Genomic DNA, 13,332 nt, shown 5'->3' on the forward strand with positions numbered 1-13,332 from the left:
AGCCTTGGGAGAGCCAGTCGTGACAAAACTTTACCAACTGGTGAGCAAGATGTATGAGACAGGCGAAATACCGTCAGACTTCAAAAGAATATAATAATTCCAATCCCAAAGAAAGCAGGTGTTGACAAATGTGAAAATTACCGAACCATCAGTTTAATAAGTCATGGCTGCAAAATAATAACAAGAATTCTTTACAGACGAATGGAAAAACTGGTAGAAGCCGAACTCAGGGAAGATCAGTTTAGATTCCATAGAAATGTTGGAACATGCGAGGCAGTACTGACCCTACAGCTTATCTTATAAGATAGATTAAGGAAAGGCAAACCTACATTTCTAGCATTTGTAGACTTAGAGAAAGCTTTTGACAGTGTTAACTGGAATATTCTCTTTCAAACTCTGAAGGCGGCAGGAGCCAAATACAGGGAGTGGAAGGCTGTTTATAATTTATACTGAAGCCAGATGACAGTTATAAGAGTCGATGGACATGAAAGAGAAGCAGTGGTTGAGAAGGGAGTGAGACAGGGTTGTAGCCTGTCCCCGATGTTATGCAATCTATACATTGAGCAAGCAGTAAAGGAAAAAAATTTGGAGCAGGAATTAAAATTCATGGAGAAGAAATAAAAACTTTGAGGTTTGCTGATGACATTGTAATTCTGTCAGAGACAGCAAAGGACCTGGAAGAGCAGCTGAACGGAATGGACAGCATCTTGAAAGGAGAATATAAGATGAACATCAACAAAAGCAAAATGAGGGTAATGGAATGTAGTCAAATGAAGTCAGGTGATTAGATTAGGAAATGAGACACTTAAAGTAGTGGATGAGTTTTGCTATTTGGGGAGCAAAATAACGGATGATCATCAAAGCAGAGAGGGTATAAAATGTAGACTGGCAATGGCAGGGAAAGCGTTTCTGAGGAAGAGAAATTTGTTAACATCCAGTATATATTTAAGTCTTTTCTAAAAGTATTAGTATGGAGTGTAGCCATGTATGGAAGTGAAACATGGACGATAAATAGTTTATACAAGAGGAGAAGAGAAGCTTTTGAAATGTGGTGCTACAGAAGAATGCTGAGGATTAGTGGATAGATCATGTAGGTAATGATGAGGTACTGAATAGAATTGGGGAGAAGAGGAAATTGTGGCACAACTTGACTAGAAGAAGGGATCGGTTGGTAGGACATGTTCTGAGTCATCAAGGGATCACCATTTTAGTACTGGAGGGTATGGTGGAGGGTAAAAATAGTAGAGGTAGACCAAGAGATGAATACACTAAGCAGATTCAGAAGGATGTAGGTTGCAGTAGTTCCTCAGAAATGAAGAAGCTTGCACAGGATAGAGTAACATGGAGAGCTGCATCAACCAGTCTCTGGAGTGAAGACCACAACAACAACAACCGTGGTTATGCAGAGACCCAGTGTAATTTTAGCTTTGGTGCAATACTGGGGAGATTGCAGTCCTGCATCTGTTTTTAATGTGATATTTTCCGACACTTTAAATGAGCACCACAAATACATAGCCATCTTTACGGGTTGGTCTAAACAGGGTGACTCTGTTGGTTGCTATGTTGTTTTCCCAGATTGTGTCCTCATGGTCCAATTGTCTCAAGACTTTACTGTCTCCAACACAGAACTATATGCAGTCTTGCAGGCACTTGAGCATACAAGATGTTCTTCGAGCACTGAATTTCTTGTCTGTTCCGATTCTACGTGTACCCTTCACTCTCTACAATGTTTGTACTCAGCAGATAAAGTAGTCCAGAATATCCAGGATGCCCCCCTGCAACTACAACAGCTGGGGAAGGAAGTGTCTTTCTGCTGGGTACCAGGGCACATGGATATTGCGGGGAACAACGGGGTGGATCTAGCAGCCAAGGAGGCATGTCGTGATCTTCAGTTATTTCAGTGTGCCATACCCCTGCATGCTATAGCCGCACTGTTGAGATCTAGAGTCGTGCGTCAGTGGGAGGTTGAATGGCTGGAAGTGACAGACAACAAGCTCCATCTAGTGAAGCCTACAACGCGGCCACAGCGTATCTCCTACCAGCCACATTGACAGGACAAGGTCCTCCTTACTCATCTTCACTTGACCACAGCCCTGTAATTTAAAACTTGTTGCTCCAGCGAGAGGACCCATCAGTATGTGGTGCTTGTAATCTGCAGATAACTGTGCACCACATTTTATGAGACTGTGTTTTATTATCCAACAAGCAGGCTGCAGCGGATGTGCTGAGGAATCTGACCTCTATTTTAGATAATGTTCAAATGAATGAGGTTAGAGTTTTAAAGTTTTGTGAATCGTCCAACATTTTTCCCAAGATTGTAGGAAGATGGTTTTAATGTGTTAACAGGGTGATTTGCTCAACCATGTTTTTTGTAAGAGGACAGCCAGTGACATTTCCCTGTTTATTTTAACTCCTCTGTCGCTTTACACGTGTTTTAGTTTCCTATATAGCACCTTTTACTCTTTCTCCATTGCCTAAATGTGTGTGACAACATTTTCATAATTTTATCCGCATTTGTTTCTTTTAATATATGTAAGGGCACTGATAGCCTCGCTGCTGAACACCCATAAGCTCCAAACAAAAACGAACGAACACACACACACACACACACACACACACACACACACACACACACCAGTGCGCACGTGTGCCAGGACAGTTCCTTTGAAAGAGCATTGTCAATTTCCTTTCCCATCCTTGAACAGTTCAAGCTTCTGCTTCTTCTCTAATGACCTTGTTGTCAACAGGGCATTAAATCCTTCTCTTCCTTCCTTCTTTATGCCTTTCTTTTTGTTGTCTTTTGAGCGTAAGACTTACATTGTAGTGTAAATGCTTGATTTGTCCCATACTCCTTGTTTGTAACTCTATTAACAGTATATTTCATACTAATCACACATTTTAAGATAGCCGTTTTCTGATTAGTGAAAGTCATCTCACTTCAGGCCACTCACAATGTTTACACTTGTTGCCAACCTTAGCTACAGTGTTAAGCAACAAGAAGCCATCATGAATATAGTGTTGATTCATGTGTGGTGTAGGGTATAGTGATTATTAATACTATTTACAAAAATGTGTAAAGAGGTTGTACCTAGTTCTTCCAATCGCTCACCACTAACTCCATTTGCTTTGATGATTTCTTTGCGAAAAAAGTGGAACTATGTTTGTAATGGTGCAAGAAAAATGATGTTAAATGTCATTGAGTGCTGCAGCAGAGGAAAGAGGCAGAAAGCACTGCTACATCTGCTCGATAAGTCTTGTAAAAGAGTAGCCATGTATAAGATGCAAAGCAAGTGCAGCCAGAAAAGGGTGAAGAATTTTACAAGGTTTCATCCTGGTGAATAACCTTCTACTCTTGGCAAGAAGAGGTAATTTTCAGATACACTTGTGTGCAGCATAATGTGTTTGAAGCACAAAAATAATTTTCTGAGATGACTAAATTTGAACCTCAGGTGAACACAGTAAATTGAATATTATGAAGTTAACATAACCCATCAATCAAATTAATACTTTTGTTTATCTATTACAAATTTCTCTCTTAAGTTTAACTTCATTTTTGTATTTTTCATTGTGTTGCGTATAGTGAAAGATGTGCAGAACAATTTGGAATTAACATAGCAAATACAGATTTATCATGTCAGGCAGTTCTTCAAAGTATCTTAGCTCTCAGATTTTCAAATCTCATCCAGTGCAGTCCCAACAGTGTCTTTCCTTGTCATCCCATCCAGTAAGTCTCCCATGACCCATGGTTCTCGGTGACTTTTCCAAACTCTAACCCTTTTCCACATCTCTGCAGTCGTTTCCCTTCGCCCCTCTTCCATCCTCTTTAACCCTTCTACCAGAAGAGGCAGCCACTGGCTCTGAAAGCCTGCATAGTTATAATCTTCTTTTATGTGCATTTTCTGCTGCCACTTGGTGAGTAGATTTTGTATCTAATCAGTTACATTATATTGTCAAAAACTGATTGTTTCTGAGTTATATTAAGTGTCTATTAGCTGCACAACAACTTCGTGTTTCATGTGTTGACTTTTGGGAGTGAATGTATCAGGCATTGCACCCATCCCAGCACTCGCTTCACTCTCAAATTCTCTGTCACAGGGCAGAGTTACAATGCACATATTGTAGATGTAAAATGCACTATTACTGTCAAACCACCTTCTATGAAAGCATAGTTGTACACTGTATGTACTACAAGTGTGATGTTACACTACCTCTCTTCATTGTATTCAACATAGAATGCAGTCCAACTTTCTAAGAATTCTTTTTCTTGTGGTCCTTTTAGGCAAAGAAATTGCAAAGTTGAAACAGTAATTAATGGTTTAAAACAGGTACTTTTCAGTTGAGAAATTTTATACCCTTATGAAAATTTTACCAACTGTCAGTAAATTACTGCCAGCACGAAGAATAAGATTAACTGGAAATTGAGTGCTACCTGCTTAAGAAAAGTATCAAAGACATTTGTTTATCGAAGTTGCAGACATAGTGTTTCTTAGTGCAAATTGGAGACACCGGAGAAGCTCTGCAACCAAAATTTTCTATCTAGACAAGACCTGGATAGATAATAACTTGCTCTCTGGCAAATATTGGTAGAGTGATGGATTGCTGGGAATCACAGTGTGGGGAACTACCCCCAAGGCTGTTTATGGGAAGCACTGGTTCAAAAAATGGGTTTTTAGAGGAATAACAGCTCCAGTTTTGGACCAAATCCTCACATGGAAACTATTATTGGCAGATGGATTCTGTGACTTTTGAGAAATGGATTGAGAAAAAAGTACTTCCAAACCTACTGCCACAATTTGTTGTTGTGGTGGATAATGGTCCATACCATTATAGGCAAGTAAAAGTATCACCAAATTAATAAAACCCCAAGGCAACGGTGATCAGATGATTGCATTAGAGATATACAATGTGACAACATGCTGGAAGAGGACCTGTATGATTTATAGTTCTTCAAAACAAGATCACTGCAAAGTCATATGTAGTCAACCACGTGCTACAAGCAAAGGTCATAAAAGCATTCAACTAGCACCTTATAACTGTGATATGAACACAATAGTGTTTGCATGGACATAATAAAAAAAAGTTCAGAGAGCAACACATAACGGGATATGTCCGCCACAAATCTGCGAAACCTCACGGACACTTCTATCAGTTAATTACCAGTGTGTGCCGGAAAGCCTACTGCCAAACCTGCAGGAGGTGGAGGAAGTTATCAAAAGTATGACAGTATGATGCAAATTGCTGTGGACATCATTATCATTAACACAATGTCTGGCAGCACCATTAAATTGGAAGAGTCAGACGGCCACAGGTGAGAGCAGTGGAAACGATTATAGTTTCACAAGTTTTTACTTCTACCCCTTACCTCTTTATAGTTTTCATAAGCAATAGTTATTTCTTAGAAGTAAGAATCAATTTTTGATTACCCAAACATTACAGTTATGCATTAACCCATAACACATTTGTTTCTCTTATATTCTGTAAGCTGGCTGCCTTGTGAGAAGTAAGCAGTGCCTGTCTCAGCAGCCAGTGCTCTATGAGGTAGTTGTGAGCTTTCATTCCCAGCATCCTCTGTAAAAGGGCCATCTAAAGTGTCGAATTGGTACATAAGTCTTTGGAGGGTAAAGTATGGTTAAATTGGTATTTTCTTAATTACAAATTATAATATATTTTTTGTTGTTAAACGTACAACTTAACTCCTCTATCATATGGTGAATTGTTACTTTTACTCCTGCCATTGTTTATAATCACAGTTCAGATCGTTTTACAAGGCATAGAAGAAAATGTCTACAGTGCAAAATTGTTATTTATTTTCCTTAAAGTGTACTTTGTACGATATACCAGTGGCATTGTTATGTGGTAATTGGGTACCACGGAAAAAAAATATCCTTTCCATTTGTAAGTGTTTAATGTGCTTCATAATTTTGTAATATGTAACAAGATATTTGTGTTGTAGATTGTTGTAATGGAAAGAATTAGCTGTAATGGAACAACAACTTTTAATCTTAGTTTCCTTATTTTATTATTTTTGCAGATAATGTTCACATTCTCAGCCAACCAGTAAATTGGTTCCCTGAAGTTGCTAAAAGAATGTGGCCTATATTTCATGAAGCTCATAGTATTTTAGCAAATGTGGACTCAGAGACCATGGAGTATTTCTGGGGTTTCTGCAGATGGACAGGAAAAGAAAAAGACCTTAAAGAATTGTATGAAGATTTCCAAAGTTATAATGATACAAGCACAGTGGAAGCCATATTATTTGTAACATCTGTTTTGGAACGTTCATTGGGAAATGTAATGGCAGATAAGTTTTCCTTGCTAACTACTGTAACTATTTAGTTTGAGTCTGATGTTTCATGTTCAGTACAGTCCAAATATTCATTGCCAAGTGTTCATATAGCAATTTCACTGACAGAATTAGTTTTAAAATTGGCAGATAAAAGATGATCTTTATAGGTGGATGTTAGATGATAAATAGATATAGATCTTGTTCTTTCAGAAGCTATTATAGGAATACATTGAGTACATTGATGGAGGTAGAATGAGTATCCCTGATGCTTGCAGTTAACTCTGTTGTTTCCACCCATTTCTCTTTCAGCTGTCAATTTTTGTGAAGGCATCCTTCAGGTTCCTTCACTTTTAATGCCATCAAACTATCTCTGGTTGCTGTATCATTTTCATTTGTAACGATCACTTTTAGATATGCATATTCAATATAGTCTCTACACTGCACATCCTGTCTCCTAAATGCAATTTTCTTCCTTTCTTCATTACATTTTCCTCAAACTATGCTCTTCGCCATCAATCTTCACTCTGCTAGTGTTCACAAGTCACCAACCAAGCATAAATATATCAGAAAAATGAGGGCCCAAGAGGACACTTCATTTATATCCCTCCTGCTGCACCCTGAATCTCAGTAAACACTTCGTCCTTGGATTAGTTTTCTTACCAGTAGCATTTACAAGTTACCAGTCTTACATCGTATATGGGGAAGGATGGCAACCTTGCTGTATCCACTATCTATTGATAAGTGAGTGATAATGTGCTGCTGCTGTCACTCAACACGTCTATGTTCTCATCATTAATCATTAGCACCTTTATAGAGTTAGTTTTTCTTCTTTGTAACGTAAATTTTCTCACATTTTGTCAAAGCTTTTACATGTCAAAGATTACCAGTTTGTTTCAACTTATTTTGTACTGCTGGTTTCAAGTTATGTCTTAGTAGAAACTTTCACATATTTAAATACTTTCCTAATTTTCAAATGCTCCTCCATTTGCTTCATTTTTGGTGCCCCTGTGAATGGTCTTGTTGTTCTTTCGTAGTTAAATCCTTCACATTGACCCCTTGTATTGATATCCTCCATCTCTGTCCTAGTCATTCTTTGTTAAGCCATCATCCAGATTTGATTATGAATGTGATCTATCCTGGAAACGATGATCTTCATATCTCCACAGTTTCAAGTATTTCCCTGCCCATTCCATAATTTTGCTTGGAGCATCTCTAATGATCAATAGATTCAGGTTTATGTTAACAGTAAATAAATGTCCTCAACATTAGATATGCTTCGACCCTAAAGAACACCTTCGTCAATTTGGAGATTATAGCAGGCATGTTCTGTCACATGGTGATCTTACAGTGAACCGGCTGTATTTGTGGTGTAGGCCAACACTATCTATATGAAATTCACAGAAAGCTGTCTCATGGATTTCCCTGGTATTCGCTTCCATATGAGCCCAAAGCACAAATTTTCATTGCCTTAGGAACACTCACAGGCACTACTAATTTCTTCATAAAAGCTGGAAATTCTTGAAAAAATGCCTCACCTTAATATTATGTTCCATGGTTTAATAATTCCAGTCTGTAAAATGGGTAGTGAAGAGTGAAGATTTTAGAACCTTCAAAATGTGTTGCCGACTTCACTGCCAAACCAAAAATTGATGTTTGTTGTAACAGTGTACATATCAAAAATGTTGCAATTATGTTATCAACAGATGGACATGAACTGTTGCTTTAATTGACATAGCCTTCATTGGAGTTGTGGAGACCTCAAACCGTCATTTGCCAGAATTTGTAGTTGCCTTGCAATATCTAGTGCCCAGATACTTTAGTGGCAGGGAAACATCAACCTTGGAACACACAGACTTCGCAAAAATGGTTCAAATGGCTCTAAGTACTATGGGACTTAACATCTGAGGTCATCAGTCCCGTAGACTTAGATCTGCTTAAACCTATGCTTAAACCTAACTAACCTAAGGACATCACACACATCCATGCCCGAGGTAGGATTTGAACCTGTGACCGTAGCAGCAGTGTGGTTCCGGACTGAAGCGCCTAGAACCACTCGGCCACAGCAGCCAGCAAAGACTTCACAAAACTACCAGATTTCATGCCTGAAGAAGCCATCACTCAGAGAAGTTATTTTGAAAGACACGTTAGATCGTAGGGTTTTTGATGCTCTGGACTTGAGATCCTTTGCTGCCCAATCTTTATTTAGTATCTTGACAATGCTATATTGTTCCAACAGTAGCTGTTGAAAGAATATATTCTGTTAGTCGTTATCCACTCTACCAAACACTCTCTCAGAATTCTAGGTACACCAAGGAATTGGAAAATAATGTACCAGTACATCATTAGTTAGTGTGCTTATCATTACTGTATTTTTATTTTGATTAGTACTAGAGTCAGAAAATAAATGTATTTCATTTGGACCATGTTCTAACTGGGATGTCTCCAAGCTTCTGAGAAAATCCAGTAGAGTAGAGGCCGCTTATTTGATTCCTTTAGGTCCTTCTGTTTCAAGCCAAGTATAAAAAGCAATTCTTTCCTGTATCTGTGCTAAGGAATGAAGCATTATGCAGAAATTGTATAGCCAAACCAGTCTTTAACACATTACAATACTTCACATCTACAGAGATCTATGGTGTTTGCTGATTCTGTTGAATATGAAAATGTACTATAACCACTGTTGGTTTTTCTTGTTTCATTATTGCATAGAAGTTTTTTGCACAAAGATGATGTAACTTACCAAACAAAAGCGTTAGTATGTTGATAGAGACACAAACAATCACAAACACACAAACAAAATTCAAGCTTTCGCAACCCACGGTTGCTTCATCAGGAAAGAGGGAAGGAGAGGGAAAGACAAAAGGATGTGGGCTTCAAGGGAGAGGGTGAGGAGTCATTCCAATCCTGGGAGCGGAAAGACTTACTTTAGGGGGAAAAAAGGACAGGTACACACTCTCTTGCGCGCACGCGCCCACACACACACACACACACACACACACACACACACACACACACACACACACTCTATCCATCCGCACATATACAGACACAAGCAGATCCTGCTTGTATCTGTTCTGTGCGGATGGGTGTGTGTGTGTGTGTGTGTGTGTGTGTGTGTGTGTGTGTGTGTGTCCCTTTTTCCCCCCAAGGTAAATCTTTCCGCTCCCGGGATTGGAATGACTCCTTACCCTCTCTCTTAAAACCCACATCCTTTCGTCTTTCCCTCTCCTTCCCTCTTTCCTGATGAAGCAACCGTGGGTTGCGAAAGCTTGAAATTTGTGTGTGTGTTTGTGTTTGTTATTGTTTCTATCAATCTACCAACGCTTTCGTTTGGTACTTTATCAAAACAGTATTTCTCTTTTTTGCTTCTTTCTTGATATTCCTTCTCCCTGACAAAGTGGGTTCGAACTGAGCAATAATCAGTAGTTAAAGTTGTTGTGTAAACCACTAATTTATTTCTGTTGCTAGTTCTGACAGCAAGTGTTTGCCTACAGTTTATGTTCTTTCTTTCTTTTTGATCGCAGAAGACTCTCTCACATTATCCTTGACAATAATGTCCTACATTGTTAATCTCTCTTGAGAGCTCTCAGAAGCAAAGCACAGTTTGTGTCTATTGACTTTTGCTTTAACTAGCTAGGAGCAAAAATGGAGTTTTGTAAAAACTCGTAGTTTTCAACACCCTTTAACAACAGCAATTGTCGACCTTTGACAAAACTGTTTCAGCATATCATGCATGGTAACAAGCTTGGTTTGTAACTCCAAAAATCTAAATTTTGAACAACTGGGCGATTACCAACTTTCGAAAAATTGCTCCTCAGTTGTGTGTGTGTGTGGTGCTTTTGGTAACTGTTCTTTATGTTCTGATTCTAGTTTCACAGTAATTACAAACTCTACAACTGTCAAAAAGACATTATTGTCATAAGCCTGTATTTGAAAATTTTGTGATTAAACCTTAACAGTTTTAATCTTAAATATTACTTTAACTTTCATAACAGAAAGTGAGTATGTTATTTCTTCGTAGGAAATATAGGATGTTTTGGCCTTATGGGTGTCAATTTTACGATTGGTTTGGTTACAAATTTTATTCTCACAAACATTTATTTTTCTCAAAACTTTGCATGTGTGCCTTTGACTCTTATGGTTCTCAGTGGCGGATTTCTATGTGAAGCAATTTTATAAACTATATCTGTATATCTAATCATGTTATTTTGTCACCTGTACTGGTACTTCATGTTCCACACTGCACGAAGTCTATGCATTTTCTTATACATATTAGCTTAATTATATTTGATGCTGAAGTATGAACAGTTAATACAGTACTCGTTTCACTTAAGAGCAATCACACACATGCAGAGTTACAGTTAATTGATAACAATCTACAGTTTTGTCTGATAAACTACTAACCTGGGTGTGTATACTACCTTACCATAATTAAATTATTTTCTCCATGCACTAACAAATTCTGTTGTCACTGTAAATATTTCCTTTAGTTCAGCAATATTTCAAATAAAATTAAATATAAGGTAAATGTTTTGCTTCCATCCAAGGTTGCTTTTTCAATCAGAACAAAAATAATTTTCAAATTTGGATTCTCCTTTCTGTGAAAAACATTTTACTAGTTTTATGACAGTAAGAAACATACATACAAACTTACTTACTGAAATGAAAGTAATACAACTGAAGGTTGTTCAGTTGCCACATGACTAATATGTACTTTGCACCCCTCAGTTCTCCAGTAATCAATCACCACAGTTTTCTAAAATGCACAGTTTTGATGTTAAATAGCAATACTTTGCTCAATAGCATTTTATTTGCAGGTTTACCTATTGAGAGGAAAAACAGTACCATTTCTACTGCGTGACCTTCTCGCAACATCAGAGTTGAAGTCAATTCTGGGTACTATTCCTGTAAGTAACATCTCTTTTGATTCGTCCTTCTGAAGTTACTTTATACATAAGACGCAGTGATTCACTGGATCACAGTGCAATTTTTGTCTGTTTGTTTATTTCATAAAATGCCCATTTACACGAAAGAGAGGAAGAGCATAAGCAGAATGTGATGAAACTTTAACCAGGAATTGTGAAAGCAATCAGTACATACTCCACAACAGCTAATTGATACCCTTACAGAGAATTTCTGAAACAAGGAAGTGTAAAAGCTATACTGAATGTGAATCAGGGATGAATCTTTCAAGGAGTATTAAGAAAAGATTGCAGTTAATTGGTGTAGAAGGACAAATAGCAAGTTGACATTTGGCCTGTGTGTCCAGGAAAACTTAAAATGGCAAACACACATCAGTACAGTATAACTAATAGTAAGCTGAATTAAGTGTGCTACTCCTGAAGCATCCTTACATATTGCACAAGCCCAGAGACTGTTTGCACTGTTTGCTGTGCACAGTTTCATAGTGTAATGTAATATGGTATCATATTCTGGGGAGACACCCCACATAGCTCACACATTCCCCTCAATCAGAAGAGAGTTGAGAGATCAATCAATAGTGCAAAGCTAACTGACAGCTGCAAACCTCTCTTCTAAATCAATCATTTTACACCTTGTCAATCTGTAAAAATTAGAAATTTTAAGCTTGTAAGAACTGACATTGTAAAATTCAGTAAAAACATGATTGTCCATGATCATGGTACAAGACAGAAAACGAAACTCCATGTTCAAGGATCATGTACCTTTGCCTTTAAAATTCACTATTTAACCAAGGCATTCAACTTTGCAACAGTCTGCCATAAGAAATAAGAAATGTAAAGTGTCTGTCTTTGTTAAATAGCAATCTGAAAACCACCTTGCTTGATCATTTCTTTTACAGTGTATCTGAATGTTTTGTCCGTATGTGCACGAAGAAATGTGAAATTGATTGCAGAAATGATTTTTGTAAAAGAAGTAAACACTAATGTGAAATAGTATAAAAATGTTTTATGTTTATACCATCTGCAGCCATGTCAGTTGTGCGCGCTCTCTCTCTCTCTCTCTCTCTCTCTCTCTCTCTCTCTCTCTCTCTCATGTTTCACAAATTATTATGATGTCAACTCATGTCATCAACCACCACAGCATAATAACTTGTCCAATACCATAAAGCATGTTCTGTGCATCACCATGTGCATGACTGATTCAGAAGACAAATAATAAATACCATTATTGGCAGTATTATGAAAAGGATATATAACTATTCGCCATATAATGGAGATGTTAAAACACAGACAGGCACAACAAAAAGACTGCACATACGCACACACACGACTGCTGTCTCTGGTTGCTCAGACTGGGCTGGCAGTCCTCTATTACCGTAACTGATGGGGTGCAATTACTGTTGCAACTGCCTAGCTAAGAAAGACACGATCCTAAATGAAAAAAACAATTTTTGGGGGGGGGGGGGGGGGGGTCATCGAGACAAGACAGTCAATATCCAGCAGCTACTGGGAAACCTCCTGCTCTTTCCAGCAGCTACTGGAGCTCTTAAGTTGTACAAGACTTACCTAGGCAAATGGGATTCTGCCTGCATGAACTGAGTAGATTCCTAGCTGCTCATGGAAACAACTGCGTCCTCTGTCTACTAACCTAGACTGTTCCAGCACTGGACAAGTGCAGCTACTAAAGGCTATCTCTCAGGTAGCCTGTTGCACACAACCTGCAAATCACTTCCCCACTTTTGCGCATGAGCTCGATACCAAGATAGTACAATAGTCGTATAAGCAGCATCCCACACGTCAACTGTTTGCCCACACCTACTTACTGCTGCCAGTGAGCACCCAGCTGCCTGCAGGCAGGCACTTGAGTTAGAACAGCCTCTCCTAACTGATAACATTCCCAGCCAAATGGGTGTATAATCATGGAGTAAAAACACGCAAAGAAATGAAGGCTTGGGTAGGTAATTCTTCAACCCAGCTCCTTTTTAAGTTGATACCCAAAAAAAACATAATTCCATTTGCAAATTCTGTGTGTTCAGGAGGGCATCTTGAATGTTCTGAATCATATCTGTTGGATATGCTTTTCGCAATGGTGGGAGGACACTGAGAGTCTGACAGATTTTGCCAGGG

The 13,332-nt window shown here is 38.4% G+C and overlaps 1 protein-coding gene across 3 annotated transcripts in view; it reads left to right on the forward strand.

The window, feature by feature from the left end:
* The window catches only part of LOC124715831 (endoplasmic reticulum membrane-associated RNA degradation protein-like), an 80,343-nt gene that overhangs the window by 25,827 nt on the left and 41,184 nt on the right, over positions 1-13,332 (forward strand). For 2 of the 3 annotated variants that reach the window (XM_047243125.1, XM_047243127.1), the window contains exons 2-3: positions 6,032-6,291; positions 11,101-11,190. In XM_047243125.1, coding sequence (XP_047099081.1) covers positions 6,032-6,291; positions 11,101-11,190 — 350 coding nt within the window. Of the gene's footprint in view, positions 1-5,498; positions 5,619-6,031; positions 6,292-11,100; positions 11,191-13,332 lie in introns of those variants that run through there. The other variant, XM_047243126.1, reaches the window with a different exon arrangement.

The sequence above is a fragment of the Schistocerca piceifrons genome, chromosome 1 (assembly GCF_021461385.2).
Source record: "Schistocerca piceifrons isolate TAMUIC-IGC-003096 chromosome 1, iqSchPice1.1, whole genome shotgun sequence".
Lineage (NCBI taxonomy): Eukaryota > Metazoa > Arthropoda > Insecta > Orthoptera > Acrididae > Schistocerca > Schistocerca piceifrons.